Source organism: Salvia splendens, chromosome 13 (assembly GCF_004379255.2).
Source record: "Salvia splendens isolate huo1 chromosome 13, SspV2, whole genome shotgun sequence".
Classification (NCBI taxonomy): domain Eukaryota; kingdom Viridiplantae; phylum Streptophyta; class Magnoliopsida; order Lamiales; family Lamiaceae; genus Salvia; species Salvia splendens.
This window is the reverse complement of record NC_056044.1, coordinates 33,672,430-33,689,585: the sequence shown is the minus strand read 5'-3', so window position 1 is coordinate 33,689,585 and position 17,156 is coordinate 33,672,430. Positions and strand designations below refer to the sequence as shown.

At 40.5% G+C, this 17,156-nt stretch overlaps 4 protein-coding genes and 1 non-coding gene across 5 annotated transcripts; 3 read left to right on the top strand and 2 right to left on the bottom strand.

The window, feature by feature from the left end:
• Positions 1-325: 325 nt before the first annotated feature.
• Positions 326-7,074, bottom strand: LOC121760944 (receptor-like protein 36). Its single transcript, XM_042156532.1, has 4 exons — positions 6,579-7,074; positions 4,558-6,267; positions 827-1,266; positions 326-745 (listed from the first exon to the last, which is right to left on the bottom strand). The coding sequence occupies exons 1-4, from the start codon at positions 7,072-7,074 to the stop codon at positions 326-328; spliced, it is 3,066 nt and encodes a 1,021-aa protein (XP_042012466.1).
• On the bottom strand, positions 2,960-3,062 carry LOC121763135. The gene has a single exon (XR_006042378.1). It is a non-coding gene; the product is annotated as a U6 spliceosomal RNA (small nuclear RNA).
• Positions 7,075-9,669: 2,595 nt separating the features above from the next.
• On the top strand, positions 9,670-10,575 carry LOC121760943 (receptor-like protein 53). The gene has a single exon (XM_042156531.1). The coding sequence runs from the start codon at positions 9,670-9,672 to the stop codon at positions 10,573-10,575; it is 906 nt and encodes a 301-aa protein (XP_042012465.1).
• An 81-nt stretch (positions 10,576-10,656) lies between these two features.
• On the top strand, positions 10,657-11,442 carry LOC121760942 (receptor-like protein 33). Its single transcript, XM_042156530.1, has one exon. The coding sequence runs from the start codon at positions 10,657-10,659 to the stop codon at positions 11,440-11,442; it is 786 nt and encodes a 261-aa protein (XP_042012464.1).
• A 682-nt stretch (positions 11,443-12,124) lies between these two features.
• Positions 12,125-13,939, top strand: LOC121760939 (receptor-like protein 33). Its single transcript, XM_042156529.1, has one exon. The coding sequence runs from the start codon at positions 12,125-12,127 to the stop codon at positions 13,937-13,939; it is 1,815 nt and encodes a 604-aa protein (XP_042012463.1).
• The last annotated feature ends 3,217 nt before the right edge of the window (positions 13,940-17,156 follow it).

Here is a 17,156-nt window from a genome sequence, read left to right as displayed (position 1 = left end):
CTACCATTTAATCGAAAAAGGCCAAACTAAGGTCAAACTACCATTTAATCCAAAAGGGCCCAACTAAGGTTAAACCACCAGTAAATCCAAAAGGCCCAACTAAGGAACCAGCCCAATTCACAGTTGACCCATCGAGCTTAGACCGGTCCACTATGATACATGGTTGGCTTATCGTAAAATTACTAACTCTGTCTACCATTAAGAGTCTCCATTGAGTTTGGCAAGCAAGTAAATTCTATAGTGCAATAAATCGCAAACTATATTACATCAAACTTATACTACTATTATATTAAACTTTTTCAACTCACTTTTCTTAAAATATGAGCTAGAGAAAGAGACTCCTGATGGGACCAAATGGGACCAGATCGAAATCTTGGCCTTTGAAATCTATTGAAGAATTCAAAAATCTTTCCGGCATAAACTTGTCCGGTTCGTCCCATGAGACGAGTTCCCTCCCAATGGCCCACGTGTTGACCATCGCCATGGTTCCGGCTGCAACGTCGTACCCTTTGATATGCACATCCTTGCTTGAGATTCTCGGCGAAAGTAGACGCATGTTTTCCTTGATCACGGCCTTCATATAACCCATTTTCTCTAGATCATCTTGCGTTATGTGCTGCTTCTGCTTAACGACACCTCGTACCTCGGACTGCAACTTCTCCATCACCCTAGGATGTCGTAAGAGCTCCGACATCACCCATTCCAAAGACGTCGAGATTGAATTAGTTCCACCAATAAACACATCCTATATATATATATATATCCAAATCGACAAAAATATTCAGGATAATCACAAACTAACACGAAAGTAATCGAATTAGGTTACCAAAAGCAAGGGTTTGATGCTATCTGGATCCGTGGAGGCATCTTGGTTGTAGATTTGGAGCAAAATATCCAAAAAATCTTCTTCTTCTTCTTCTTTGCCCTTGCCATTGCCCTTGCCCAAGCGTTGGCGGTCTTGAATCACACTCTCCAAACCTTGATCCAGCTCTTCGGCAGTGGTGTCGAGCCTTTTATCAAAACCATTGACACGACCAATCCATCCAAGCCACGGAATAAAATCACCAATGTGAATTTCCCCAACAAGCCGCATGAAAACCCTAACCAAACGCATGAACTTCTTCCCGTTCTCCGTCCCAATGTATCTCCCACCGAAGCTGGACCTGAAAATCACTTGGCCATGCATCTCCTCAATCAGTCTCCTCAGATCCACGGGGGCCGAGGCGGCGACGCAGCCCTCGATCCTTATGTTCTGTTGCTCAGCATCTGCAGGACGAATATGCTCCTTATAGTGGTTTAGGATTTAGTTTACCATAAGAGGGTTTTAGTTCACTGTAAAGGTGTTTAGTTCATAAAACAGATTTGAAGATACGGAATGAACGCCGCCATGATAGCGAACTACGTGTTTTCAAAATCTGTCCAATCTCGTCCTTCTATTTTTTGATCTGAAATTTGATCTCTAGTATTTGAGAATTTGAAATTCTATGTCATGTTATTATTAAAAAAAGTTAACTGCTTGTGTACAAATTATTTCCAAATTTTGGTGTTACTAACTTTATTTTTTTTTGTAAATAATTAAAAAATGAACTTTTTTTTTTGAAATCAGGCATATATAGTCCAACTTTCGTTAGGCAACATCACAGAGTCTGATGTAAAATCCAAAGGTATAGTTGGAAAGCTATCAATGGTAGCTTTCTAGTAGCCCAAAATATTGGATTTTCGTCATTAAATGTAGTTTAAAATAGCTTTAAATTTGCTGTCACAAAACTCTACATTTTCTTTTTCTTATTAAAATTTGGATTTATATACGACGTACCATTAAAAGACATTATAACTTACACAAATTTGAATTTGCTTGAATAAAGCGGATGATAGAATGAAAAACTTGAATATCATACTTGTGATAATCACCCAATCTTAATAAATACATTGAAAAATGCTTGCTATCCACTAAACACGATCTGCATTAGTCACTAATAACCTTTCCAAAAAATAGTAGCAAACTGTCATGATGACTTGAACACTTGACCTATCAATTGGAGTGGAAGCGTCCTACCAAACATTTGGAGCTCTGACATATAATACTCTACATGATGACGAACTATTATTTAAATCCTAGGAAACGCCGTATTAGAGAAGGTGTGTATCTATATGATTCAATCTCTTACAACCCAATATTTGAGAAAATCTGATGAGGGCTTGCATTACAAAATCAAAACCATAATAATTGGTGGATATATACCTTAAAATTGAGATAATTTCATTGACTTAGTAAATAAATCTTGGAGTGTTATCACTGAAGCCGCCGAGGCATCATCATTAATCGGATAGATACAACGTTATTCATGGTTTTGACTATACCTAATGCTTTCCTTTTTGTTACATTCGCCTTATAATACAGCCTCCGTCCCACATTAAGAGTCCACATTTGACTCGGCACGAATTTTAAGAAATGTAAAGGAAAGTGTGTTGAAAAAATTAGCGGAGTAAGGGATCCCACTTTAGATATTAGTTTTATAATGAAATGTGTGTGGAATGAGTTAGTGGAATGTGAGGTCTACTTACCATTTATAGTAAAAGTAAAAGTGGACTATTATTGTGGGACGGAATAAAATGATAAAAATGGACACTTATGTGGGACGGAGATAGTATTATTTTTAACATATTATTGTGGATTTTAGACTCTTCTCGACCGTAACTCTTTTAAAACCAGCAAGTTTTACTATGAATTAAGCTTCCCCAAAAAAAATATTTTAGATTATTCAAAATTCACACATATTTATCCAGAATATTTTCATTAAGTGTTTTTTCGTGAATTGATGGCGAGAGATATATAAGTACCTAATCAACAAAATTGTCTTCATCCACCTAGAAATAAACTCCCTCTGTTTTCAAAGAATAGTCTATTTTACCTATTTTGGCTAGCTCAAAATCAGTCTATTTCTGTTTTAATTTTTTTTAATTACACTACCATTTCTCGATTTATGCATATCATCCTTGCACTGGGGCTGTGCTAATCTGCTCTGTATCGTTCCTATTTTGTCGGATATTCCTGAAGGGACAACTTTTTTATTACACATATACACTATTAGGTCCTATTAGGCTGCAACACAGCCCTGTCCGCCGCTGTGCTCGCGCCAACGGCACGGCGCTACTCGATAATAAGAGCACATCCGTGCCGCTGAGCAGGTCAACGTGGCAGCCTCCTATTGGCCAACGGCAATGCCGTTGGCTTTTTCTATTTTTTTTAAATTCGAATTTAATTTAAAAAATAATTTTTAAATAAAAAAAATATTTTCCCACTTCCCAATAAATTATATCTGTTTTCTCCCCACTTTTACTTTATATTTCATTTTTTCCCCAAAATTCACATTTTTCATCTATAAATACCCTCATTCCACACAAAAATTTCATCTATAATTTTTAATTTATAGAAATTTAATTATGTAATTTTTATTTTTTAGGACTTTAATTAAAGTCCTAAAACCCACTTCGGACGTAAAATAAATAAATAAAGCCGAAAATTTTTTCATTGGTGGGAAATAACAAACTCGGGGTAAAGTTCGTGATATTATTTGCCAATTTCAAGGTTCGTGCGAAACCCAACTTTTTGAAAGTTACATAATATTAGGTGCCAATATCCCAAAAGAAAATGGAAGTGGAAGCAAAATAATAGATGCGAGTTTTCATTCTTTAATAGCTTATCGATTGAATAATTATTAGTTAGGTGTCATATAAAATATAAATACAATGATATATTGATAATAATAGTAGTATTTTGTAATGGAGTGTTTGTACATGGAAAATAAAAATAAATAAGGTGTTTTGGAATCTAATGCCACAATACAATAATCTTAATTAGCTATAGAAACATTCTGCTTGCTCAGAAAACCCTTTCTCACACACTTACTCCCTCCGTCCACAATTTAAAGAACCATTTCGCTATTTTGAGTTGTCCACGATTTATAAAACTATTTGTTTTATTCCAATTTTAGTATACAAACCTTTTATTCTATCAACTTTTTACACTTACAATCCAATATAAAACTATTACTTTAAATGGGTTCCACATTCCTCTCACTTTCTCCTTTTACTTTTCTTCACAAAGTTAAACAATTTATAAAAACTAGTCCCCAAGTCAATTACCAACAGCCAGGTTAGATTGTGAGTAACTATTTTCACAACACATTGCATATAATACAGACAATACTCGCACTGCCTACACACACTAGTATGGTTACACACAATGCATAAATACATACGCACAGGTTACACACTACACACACGGCATAAAAATGCATGTCCATATACATTGTACACACAATAGACGCACATAGTATAATTCTTAACCTAATCATGCATAATACTGATATTATTTTTAAAAATATTACAACGTATACAATGAGATCAATAATAGGAGTAATATACAACGCCACTCCATCTCAGGCTTTCCATGTTTTCAAGATTTAGATCCATTGCAGCTTATGGTGAGAGGAAAACCACATAACCCCGCGTTTCCTACGTATGAATCATTGTCAAATGTTAAAAATTGATTACCCTGCGGTATCCTTCCAACAAGCTTATTGTAGGACACCTTGAGGATTGAAAGGAATGTGAGCTGTTCGAGCTCCATCGGAATCGTCCTTGTTAGCTGGTTTACTGAGACATCAAGTGCTTCAAGATTCGTCATGTTCCCAAATGATTTTGGGATTGCCCCCGTCAGGGAATTGTGGGATAAGTTGAGAACCGTAAGCGTCTTCAGATCACCAATTGCTTCTGGAATCTCTCCATCGAAATTATTGCTAGAAAAATCAACGTATGTGTATTCTTCCAAGAGCCTAGAGAGTGAGCCTTGATTCAAGTCCAAGTAAGTAAAGTCCGGAGGTAAAACCCTCTTGTACTTCTTACTACCCAACACCATCTTCTTCCAGCTTGAGAAACTTACCTGTTGCAGATTTCCTCTGAAATGATTGGAAGACACGTCAATGGCTTGAAGATTAGGCCAATCTCTACCACATCTCACCTCTCCAACGAACAAGTTCGAACGCAAAATTAAAACTTTCAACCTTGATGCCAGCATGCACGGGAAGCTACCTTCAATCTTGTTATGCTCAACATTCACCATCTCCAATGAATTACAATTTCCTAGAGTCTTCGGAAAATTCCCTCCTAAGTTGTTGTTGTTGACATCCAAGAACTTCAAGCGACAGCTGGTGGAAAATTTATCCGGGATATCACCACTGATGTTGTTTCGCCTAAGATTCAACACTTCAAGACTAGACATCCATTCCGCAATACATGGAGGTATGCTACCACTCAAGTTATTGAGAGACAAGTCAAGAATTCGAAGTGACTCACTACCGCAAAAGGACGTTGGAATCGATCCACTTATACTGTTATTTGCAATAGACAAGAACATCATAAAGGTATTGGAGCTTACAAAGGTAAGAGGAATAGGCTTGTCAAATTTGTTACTAGAAAGGTCGATATACGAGGCGCCTTGTGGGAGAAGGGGCAACTCGCCATGGAGCTGGTTCGAATGCAAATCCAACTCAGCAAGAAAGTCGGGAATATGGTAAGGCTTTTGCAAATCAAACAAGAGATTATAAGAAAGATTCAAATGATAAAGACCTCCATTTCCCATTTCCCAAATCCAACTAGGTATCTCCCCGGTTATCTGGTTGTCTGAGAGATCCAAAAAGTTCAAGTTGGATTGTTTTAGAAAATCCGGAATCTTGTGCAAGTTGCAAGAAGAAAGGCTCAACTTCTTTAGATGGGAAAATCTAGACAAATTTGAATTTGCATCAAGTGAAAAGTTGTTGTGAGAGAGATTCAAAGTTGTAAGGTTGTGAAGCCTATGGATATTTTCAAGTTGAAAAGTATCATTGAACAAGTTGTGAGATAGAGAGAGAACCTCAAGACTTGGAAGATTGAGGAAAGAGTTAGAAATAGGGCCTTTGAGTTGATTACTACTCAAATCTAGCTCAATCAAGCTAGAGTGATTTAGAGTGGGAATGGTCCCCTTAAGTGAATTGTTTGCTAGCTTCAACTTCTCAAGACTTACAAGACTTGATGAATCCTCAACTCCACCGGATATGCCCTCGTTGTCGAGTTGAAGAATCACAACATGGCCTGCTGCGTCGCACCCCACGCCTTCCCACTCGCAACAATCATCGGTTTGATTCCATTTCAACATGGCCTGCTGCGTCGCACCCCACGCCTTCCCACTCCACCGGATATGCCCTTCGAGATGATTGCTACTCAAGTCTAAAATGGTAAGGCTAGAGTGATTCACAAGGGGAAATTCTTCAACAAGCCCACTCAATTGGTTTTTTTGTTAAGATAAAGTTCAACTAATGAAGGGAGGTCAAGGAGAGAATGGGGGAGGTTTCCAGAGAATGAATTGGCCGTCAAATCAAGACGAACGAGCTTCAAGAGACGACCAAACATTATCGAAGAAAGTGAGCCCGTGAAGAGGTTATACGACAGGGTAACATACTCTAGCTCGGTTAGGTTAGCGAAGGTGGATGGAATCGGCCATGTGAATTTGCAACCACCCAAGTTTATCTCGGACAAACCTTTTAAATTGTCAATTGAGCTTGGTATCAACCCGGAAAAGTTTGTGCCGGTTAGTTTTAACAACTTGAGAGAACCATTTTGAGTGAATGGAGGTATGCTTCCACTCAATAGTTCATTTTGAGATAAATCAAGATACTCCAGAGTGGGTATTTGGAAGATCACACTAGGAAAAGATCCCTTTAAACCCGAGTTAAAAAGACTCAAGGTGGTTAGGCCAGAGAAATTCGCAAACAAGTCTAAGTCTGCTGCTGAAAGATCATTTGAATCTAGTCGAAGAACGTAAAGGGAATTGAGATGGGAAAAGGACCTAGCCAAAGGGCCGGACAACGAGCACCAAACCAAGCTCAACCCGGTGAGGTTGGGTAGATATGATGAGACAATGTGGCTCCATTTTCTCCTCTCGTAGTTTGAAAGAAAGACTCCATCAAGATAGAGCTCTCTAATCCATGTCATATTCTTCAGAAGCATCTCCATGCTCGGGTGCTCCAGCCTCATAGGCTCGATATCTCAGTAGTCGTTGCTGATATCGAGACTAATCAATCTCCTCAACGAGGTGATCTCAGCGGGAACCTGCCCACCAAAACCGGCATTTGACAAATTCAAGTGTGTCAAATAGTTGAGATTGTGAATACCTCTTGGGATGGGAGGGGAGTTGAAGTTTTTGTAGGCAAGGTTGAGCTTCTGCAGATGCTTGAGTCTTAAAAGAGATGAGGAATCCCCGACTCCATCGGAAATTGCCTCATTTTCGAGCTGCAGGCTTACGACGTTGCCTGCAGTGTCGCATCCCACGCCATGCCAACTGCAGCAGTCGTCCGTTTGGTTCCACTGCACGAGTTTCGTTGAGAACGAGGAATCGAAGATTAATTCTTTCTTGAGTTGAAGCAACAGGGCTTTCTCATGTTGGAGGCATTTTGTGTGAGAAGAATGAGTTGTGGAGATGAAGGAGGAAGTTAGTGTAGAAATGAGGAAGAACAACTTTAGAAGCATTGTGAAGAGAATACAGGTTGATTGTTAATGACTACCAACTTGGTTTAAATAGGAGGCCTTATTCAACTTTTTAATGTTGTGTAACTCAACTTATAATGATTTGAATTGACACTTTTAAGTATCTAGTTATTAATTAATTTTGAGCTAGCTTTTTTGGTAGTTTTCATTTTTTCTTAAAATGGATAAAAACCTCCATTTGTTTTAGGAATTTAGAGAACAGTCAAGTGTGGTGTGTAGACTTCAATATAAAAACAGCGAGATCTATGGTTCAAATTTCACTACTTTTATTAGTCCCAAAATTTTAAAAAAAATGAAATTAAGGACTTGAGAAGATTAACTTGAGCTATCACTAGTCTAGCTAAGATTACTACAATTAAATTTAAAAATTACTAATCAGAGAAATTTTTTGGAACATTTGGGTAATTAAAGATTTGGCATGATATTTGCTAAGGATCTCAAAGTCTTTGTTTCCAACTTTAATACTGTATGAAGTCAATGTGATCTTTTGTCCATATATCATACTATAGTATTCCACAATGTGGGCCAATCCGCGTGACATTTTTTAGTCCTACTTATCATTAATATAGATAAATAAAAAAAGTGGGGAATCGAAGAAATTACATGTGGTGAGAACTGAAGGAGACTTAAATGGTTGACTTGAAAGACATGTATTCCATCTTTAATATTGATTTTTTAAATAATTTTTCTTCAATATTAGTCTAATTGTATGGTTTTAAGATCCACCGATATTCAGTGCTCAATATTCCAATTAGATAGGATTTTATAGTAAATATTGATTATATAAGGGTTAATTAGCTCAACTCAAGGTCAGGATATGGCATGATTTTTAAGTTCTAAATTTTAGTTATACTTTGCGCGTGGCATTTCATTTAACCACTGATTATCTTTTTAGCATAGCACACTCGTTTGGGCAAATACTATCAAAGATTGGCTCTCACAAATTAACCCCTTCTCCTTTCAACAATTTTTATCCATCTCATGTTAAGAGATTTCATAGAAGAACAATTGAAAGTCTAATAAATAATTTTTGCTAAAAACAATTTAATTAATTTTATACTTAGCTTTACAAAACTATTTCTCCATCTGTGACTTGAGATAGATAGTGAAATAAGGGCTTAGATAGTTGTTGGGCTCATTCTAGTTTTGGGCTTATAATTAGTTTTGGGCTTTCTATGCCATTCTAGTTTTGGTTTGTATACTTATTACTTGCATTTATTAATGAAGCCCATAAGCCCACTTCCTTCATCTAAAATTTTAAACAAAAAAAAAAAAAAAGAAAAAGAGCGCTTGGAAATGGAATCAACTCATGGCAGTTGGTTTGAATGCAAATCCAGCTCAGCAGAATGACTTGAAAAATGCAAGTCTTTGCAGACATGGGACCATAGAGTGTCCACAGTGGGGGAGAGCCACGACGGGCGGCCGAGAGCCGAGAGGGAGCCGCGGCCCACCACTGCAGCGGGCCGAGAGCCGCGGCCCGGCCACCGAAAAATATATAGTATTTTTTTTTGCTTCTTTTTTTTTATAAATACACGCCATTTTTCCTCCATTTTTCTACCCCAATTCAAACACCACTCTTTCCAATCTATTTCAATTCAATTCAAACACCACTGTGCAATTTTTTTTATTTACAATCCAAATTGTTTTATTTTAATTAAAATTATAAATATCATAAATAATAGTCTAATAAAATTTATTGTAGTTAAATTAAAAAATATCATTAAAAAAAGTAAATAAATTAATTTTTATGGCCTTTGTTATTTACCATTATGGAGAGCCCAAAAGAGTCACATTTGATGGCCAGACCAACTTTGGTGGCCCTTGAGGGCCACCATTGTGGACACTAATAGTGGAAGGAACCAAAGTCTAAGAAAAATTCAACAATTTTGAATCAAATCATTAATGATCTTCTCTTTTATTGGCTACATCCAAAAGTGGGACCAATCTCTAAGAAATCACAAAACCTTGCAATATACGCCAAATTTATTATCACACGCTTTAAAGAAAAGTCGTGACATATTTCACATACATAAAAGCAACAAACTTGGCTGGTCTGGTTTATTATATCATTACTCGTTCTTTGCAATGACCATTTCTTCCCTTTCCTACTTACTCCTTTTCTCCATAACTCTAACGACAACGAGCATCTCCGTCCGAGTCCACGGCCAGTGCCTCGAGGATCAAAAGGCCGCGTTGCTTGAGCTGAAGCGCGGCTGGAAATTCGACCCTTCGTATTCCAAGAAACTAGTGCATTGGAATGAGACCTATGACTGTTGCAGCTGGGGTGGTGTGGATTGTAATAATGTCACAGGCACAGTTCAAGGGTTGTATCTTTCAAATGAGTCCATTTCTGGTGAAATCCACACCTCTTCAAGTATTTTCAGTTTAGGGTCTCTGTTGTTCCTAGAACTGGATAATAACTCATTGCGCGGCGCAATTCCCCGCCGTCTGTTCAACCTTTGGTCCGTCACGCTCTCGAACAACTTGTTCGACAACATTTCCCAACCAGAAAGCTATGCGTCTCCCCCTCCTCCAACAGGTCCTTTTGTTATTGCTACCAATTTTTCAGTGCCTACTGTTTTCTTATCTCTTGCTAATAACCGTTTAAGTGGAAAAATCCCGACCTTCTTCTGCGAAGGCCTACCCACCATCCAAGGCCTCGATTTGTCATTCAACAACTTCAGTGGCAGCATACCTCGCTGTCTACTCCGAAATCCGTATATACGGATGCTCAACTTGAAGGCGAATAAACTCAACGGCAGCATCCCGGATCAGTTCGGCAATTGTGCTCTTACAACGTTAGACGTGAGCCACAACGGCTTAACTGGGGAGATCCCCAAGTCCATTGCAAGCTGTGAATCCTTACAGGTTCTGAATGTTGGATACAATAACTTGGATGGTTTTTTCCCATGCATGCTTCCTCCGAGTTTGCACGTTCTCGTGTTGCATGTCAACAGATTCCGCGGAGAGGTGAGGTGCGACATGAGCTGACCGGATCTTCAAATTGTGGACATCTCTTGTAATAATTTCAGCGGCAACCTCAGCTCATTGAGATTTTCTAGTTGGAAAGGAATGATAATAGAAAGTAATAAAAGTGTAGAGCGTAACTATTCCGAAGATTATAATGTTCTTCTTCTTGGTCTAGATCACTACTACCATGATGAGGTGACAATAAGCCTTAAGGGGGTTGAGCATAAGATTGTTAAGATTTGGCCTGAGTTCACATGCATTGATTTCTCTTCCAACATCTTCAACGGAGACATACCAGATGCAATCGGTGATCTACGCACACTCTATCTTCTCAACTTATCCCACAATGCTCTCACTGGCGCAATCCCAAGGTCCCTAGGTGCCCTGCCGGATCTTGGAGCGCTCGACCTCTCTGTTAACCGGATCGGAGGAAGAATACCCGAGGAGCTCGCACGCCTCACATTCCTTTCATTCTTGAATGTGTCTAACAATGCTCTGGTTGGAGGTATTCCAAATGGCCGTCAATTCCAAACATTTTCTTTGAATTCTTTTAAAGGGAATAAAGGGTTATGCGGCTTCCCGCTCGACAGAAACTGCAGCAGTGCGCCGCCTCCTCCTAGCACAGGAAAGGGTATCGCGCCATCAAAATCGAAAGACAAGGAGATAAAATGGGAATATGTGTTTGCTGCGCTTGGTTATGCCGTGGGATCAGGAAGCATTTTCTGGACACTTTTATGTTGCAGAAGGGTTAGAGAGCCATACTTTGAGAAGATAGAAGAGGTTGTTCAAGATATATTCGATCGAAGAGCCAGGAGAAGAAGAGAAGCAAATAGAAGAAGAAGATTACAGATGAGGAATGAATTTAGGAGACAACAAAGAAGTTGGTGATAATAAACAAGGTTGTTGAGTATCTTGTGTGAGTGTGGAAGTTTGAAGTACTTTTGTTGTTGGTGTTATATATTTTCATGAGGTGATTAATAAACAAAGAAGTTGGTGATATGCATTCATCGCCACACGCATCGCCCGACACGATTACATATCTATATTTGAAGAATTAATTTCTTAGTTTAGATAATTATGTATGTATTTTGAAGAAAAATCTTTCCAAGGAGACAACGCGTAGAAAAATATAGGAATCTCATTAATTTCCTTTTTCACAATCTAAAGTGATTGTCTTTAAAGTGACTACTGAAACAAATAAAGGGACTATCAACATTGAATTATTTTCCTTTTCCTATCCTTTTCCTTAGTGGAACCATTGAAAAAGGCAAGTCTTCGCAAACCAAACGGACCCCAACAATTTTGAATCAAATAATAAAGATCTTAATTATATCGTAAAGTTGGATCAATGTCTAATTAAGAAAATTTATCAGCACACTTTTGAAGAAATTTCGTGATACTTTTCACGTTAAATTGAGATTTAGATTTAGCTTCTAGTTATGCATTACAATTCAGTTACTTTTAACATGTATAAAAGCTACAAACAAGTGCTCTTTTATTGTATCATTACACATTCATTGCAATGGCATTTTCTTCCCTTCCCTACTTATTCCTTTTCTCTGTGACGGTGATGGCAACGGGCGTCTCGGTCCATGGCCAATGCCGCGAGGACCAAGAGGCTGCGTTGCTCGGGCTCAAGAGTGAGTGGAAATTCGACCCTTCTTATTCGAAGAAAATGGTGCATTGGAATCAAAGCCATGAGTGTTGCAGCTGGGCTGGTGTGCGATGTATTGATGGTTATGTAATCTGGTTGGATCTTTCAAATGAGTCCATTTCAGGTGATATTAGTACCTCTTCAAATCTTTTCAGTTTGAGACATCTGACAATGTTAGATTTGAATTCTAATTCATTGGGTGGCATGATTCCCCACCAATTGTTTGCCCTTCACCAGCTTATGTACCTCTCACTCTCAAACAACTTGTTCAACAACATTTCTCAACCCGAAAGCGAGGAATCCCTTCCCCCTTCTCCACCCGAAAGCGAAGAATACAGCATAGAATTCCTTGGCCACTTCTTAGATCTTGCTAACAACAATCTAACCGGAGATATTCCAATCATCTTCTGCAGTTACCCAACCTTCACCGTTGGCCTCGACTTGTCCTTCAATAACTTCATCGGTAGCATACCTCCCTGCCTCCTGCAAAACCTCAAAGTGCTCAACTTGAGGGGGAATAGAATCAACGGCAGCATCCCAGATCAGTTTCAGAGTTGTTTTCTTTCCTCGTTAGACCTCAGCAACAACGACTTGGGCGGGGAGATTCCAAAGTCCATTGCAAGGTGTGCCTCCTTGCGCGTCTTGAATGTCGGATACAACAACTTCGATGATGTCTTCCCATGCATGCTGCCTCCAAGCTTGTCGGTTCTCGTGTTGCGTTTCAACAGATTCCATGGCGAGGTCAGGTGTAGTACCAGCTGGCCAAATCTTCAAATTGTCGATATTTCTTTCAATGATTTCAGTGGAAGCCTCGGTTCGTTAAGATTCTCAGGTTGGAAAGAAATGATACTAGACTCGAATGTGACACATCATCGGAAACTGGGCTGCCAACCGGAACCTGGGCTGCCAACCGGAAACTGGGCTGCCAACCGGAAACTGGGCTGCCAACCAGAAACTGGCATAAGCGCAACTGGAACCACTGGGCTGCCAACAGGAAACAGGCGTAAAAAAACAATTATTAATGTTGGTTCTCCATTGGATTACTACCATGATGAGGTGACATTAACCATGAAGGGGATTGAGCTTCAGCTTGTCAAGATAACTCCGGAGTATACCTGCATTGATTTCTCCTCCAACAGCTTCAACGGAGGCATACCAGATGCAATCGGTGATCTAAGCTCACTCTTTCTCCTCAACTTATCCCACAATGCTCTCACTGGCGCAATCCCAAGATCGCTAGCTGCCCTGAGGCTTCTCGAAGCGCTCGACCTCTCTGTCAACCAGCTCAGAGGACGAATACCAGAGGAGCTTGCGCACCTCACATTCCTTTCATTCTTGAATGTGTCTAACAACGTGCTTGTCGGAGGTATTCCAAATGGCCCTCAATTCCAAACATTTTCTCCGAATTCCTTTGAAGGGAACAAAGGGTTATGCGGCTTCCCACTCAGAAACTGCAACGGGCCGCCTGGGGCTGGTATCACGCCATCAAAATCGAAACACAAGGAGATAGAATGGGAATTTGTGTTTGCTGCTCTTGGTTATGTTGTGGGATTAGGAAGCATTTTCTGGGCACTTTTATGTTGCAGAAGCTTTAGGGAGCCATACTTTGAGAAGATAGAAGAGGTTGCTGAGGAGATATTGAACCGAAGAGCCGAGAAAAGAAGAGAAGAAAATAGAAGAAGAAGATTAGAGATGAGGAATGAATTTAGGAGACAACAAAGAAGTTGGTGAGATGCATTGAGAAATACATAAGGGTGTTGAGTGTCTTGTGTAGGTGTGAAAGTTTCTACTTTTCTTTGTTGGTGTGAGTATTATTTTGTAAGGTGATGAAGGTGATTATGTTTGTTTGGTATTTATCTATTGTAAGAAAGTTGTCGTCTCATGTTGTCGGTTTATTTCATCGTTGATTTTTCGATGAGTAACGAACTGAACGAGCTGGAGTGAACAAGTTAAGGTCTTGCGGTAGTACAAGTACGAGATTGGGGAGCTTTTTTTAAAAAATTCCAGCCTTTGTGAGAGACGAATGAGCCTCATGCGTCTTTCACTTCAATTAAACGAATGAGGTCATGCATCTTTACGAAAGACGCATGAGCCTCATTCACATCGTCTTTGGCATCACTAATAATATAGATATCATTTGCCAATTTATCTCTTAAGGCATTTCATCGAACAGTTAGAAGTTCGCCAAACAAAGCATCTTCATCAAGAACAACTTTTTATGTGAACTCACTGTGATACGAGCCTCCTTCGCCTAGTTAGATTTGTTCCTTCTTCATTTAATTAGTTTAGATTTATTAGGGTCTTGCATATCTTTACATATATTTGTTTCTTGTTCGATAAGTTAGGACTTAGTATTATAAATAGGGAGGAATGTGATCAATTCAATCAATCAATAAGAAGAATATTATTTTGCTCTACTTACGTGACCCCTTATCAAATCCTAGTTATCGCGTTGCCCGACGGGAAGATCCCGCGCACAACTCGTAACTATTCTATCAAGAAACTCTAGCAAGCGTGCTGCCCGACGAGAGCTCTCGCGCACAGCCGGTTCTTGCTACCGCCGATCCTTCGTTAGGACGCCGGTGAAACGGGATACGACGTAGGGTCGTATCATCTGGTGCTTTCATTCTATGTACTCATGAGACGATTTACCAACAACGGAAAGGCGGTATGGGGTTCCTCACGCCCAGATTCGTTCCCGTATGGGGCGTCGCGCCGTCAACAGCCTGTTGATCGTCGCAACCTTGGGAACTCGCAACATTCACGGTTGGAGGAGTGGGAGTTCGACGTTACGCAATCGGAGGAGTTGCATCTTGATGACTCGGTGAGGGGTAAGCTGGATCGTTTATTGGATCGCCTAGACATGTTTGACGTTTGGAGGGACGAAACCGATCGCCGCTTCCAATATCTGGAGCCGGTAATCTCTCGCGATGCTGAACCGCCGGCGGCTTTGGAGGACGGAGATGTTTGGGGGGATGATGGTTTTAGGCGTACACAATATGGTGCTAAGGGATATAATTATCGAAACCCTAATGGGGGAATTCGATACAGTCAGCAGGCAGCTCGGGGTCGGCGCGGAGGCAGGGGCCGTTCGGGGTCTTGCTGGGATCCACCGTTGAATCTGCGGAACCGTAAACGTACAGTGGGGTTTGATTACTCGCAGGAGAGGCAGTCGAAGTGTTGGGACCCTCCACAACGCGTCCAGACCAACACAGCCGGTTACGACCAGCCCATACGTGGGCACATGGAGGCACCTCGTTTCGATGGGACAAATGCATCAAATTGGATCTCGAGGGTCCAATCTTACTTCAATCAGTTGATGATCCCCGATGCCCAACGATTGCACTATGCGGTCATGTTATTTGATCAACCAGCGGCGAATTGGGTATTTAACTATTTGCCGAATAACGATTTCGTGACGTGGCAGGATTTCTTGGAGGATGTGCGTGATCGTTTTGATCGTCAAGGCCCTACACCATTTAGGAGGGAGAGACTACAGTTGGATAGACCGCTGTCCTCAGCGGCTACTATGGCTCTAGCACTGGAGCTGTCCGATACTACGTCAGAACGCACACCCCAGCCATCAGGAGTTGCGGTTCAATCCCAGGGAGGTTTGGGACGGGCGGCTGTTCAGCTTAGGCCACCGATGGTCCGGGTTTCGCAGGCAGAAAAGGCGGAACGGGCGCGGTTGGGTCTATGTTATTACTGCCCTGATATATGGGTCATGGGGCATGTATGCAAACAACGTTGGTTATGCTATGCTGAGGAGGATGATGATGTTCCCAACAACGCCGCTCACAATGGGGGCGCTAATCTTGATGTGGATGTTCCAATCGACGAGTCCCTAGAAGAGATCGTCAAGACCGACAATACGCCGCGGCAAGTGCTCGTCGGGGTATATGATGAGAAGATTGGTGAAGGATTTATGTCCGTAGATGATATGGAGACAAATAATGGGGAATTGGAAAACGAGTGTAGTCCTTTTGAGAATGATGGAGTCACCAACAAGTTGGAGTGTTTATGGGAGAATCAAGAGTTGATTGAGCCGTTGCAGATGGAGCTTAAGAAGGTGAAGGCCACAGGCTTGACTACCATTGTGGAGGAGTACGAGACGCCTACGGTCATCGGTGACTGGAAGCCGTGGAAGATAGACGAGAGCGAGGAAATGCAGCGTCGAGATTGCATTGCTGAGCTTCACAAGAGCTACAGAGAAATGATGCGTAAATTCGATATCCTCAACTACCAGAAGATGTATGCCGTGGGTTTTGTGCAGCAGAATGAGTTCCAGCAGTTTCAAGTTCTCCTTCAAAGGTTCATAGAAGACGAGGCCGTCCAGGGGGGGCGAGTGCAGACCTATGTCAAGGCTCGTTGTGTGTTTGATCCAGGAGGAGATGCCTCGCCGAAGCTTCTGTTTTCAACTTGTCGTCGCTTCGTGGTTCCCACCTTGAGGACAAGGTGGATTTTATCCGGGGGAGGGTTGATACGAGCCTCCTTCGCCTAGTTAGATTTGTTCCTTCTTCATTTAATTAGTTTAGATTTATTAGGGTCTTGCATATCTTTACATATATTTGTTTCTTGTTCGATAAGTTAGGACTTAGTATTATAAATAGGGAGGAATGTGATCAATTCAATCAATCAATAAGAAGAATATTATTTTGCTCTACTTACGTGACCCCTTATCAAATCCTAGTTATCGCGTTGCCCGACGGGAAGATCCCGCGCACAACTCGTAACTATTCTATCAAGAAACTCTAGCAAGCGTGCTGCCCGACGAGAGCTCTCGCGCACAGCCGGTTCTTGCTACCGCCGATCCTTCGTTAGGACGCCGGTGAAACGGGATACGACGTAGGGTCGTATCACACTGACACAATATATATTAAAGCAAATTATGATCAAACAGCGTCTTTAAAGTAAATATGTGTATGAATAAATCACAAAATGTAATTGC

Bases quoted from the DNA above. Each gene is read 5' to 3' on its own strand.
- LOC121760942 (XM_042156530.1), top strand. From the start codon at position 10,657: ATGATAATAGAAAGTAATAAAAGTGTAGAGCGTAACTATTCCGAAGAT.
- LOC121760944 (XM_042156532.1), bottom strand. From the start codon at position 7,074: ATGAGGCTGGAGCACCCGAGCATGGAGATGCTTCTGAAGAATATGACA. The intron at 6,268-6,578 runs GTTTGTCCGAGA...TTACCATTTTAG, and splicing joins CTCAATTGACAATTTAAAAG to ACTTGAGTAGCAATCATCTC. The intron at 1,267-4,557 runs GTAATCAATTTT...TTCGTCCTGCAG, and splicing joins TGTTGGAAGGATACCGCAGG to ATGCTGAGCAACAGAACATA.
- LOC121760943 (XM_042156531.1), top strand. From the start codon at position 9,670: ATGACCATTTCTTCCCTTTCCTACTTACTCCTTTTCTCCATAACTCTA.
- LOC121760939 (XM_042156529.1), top strand. From the start codon at position 12,125: ATGGCAACGGGCGTCTCGGTCCATGGCCAATGCCGCGAGGACCAAGAG.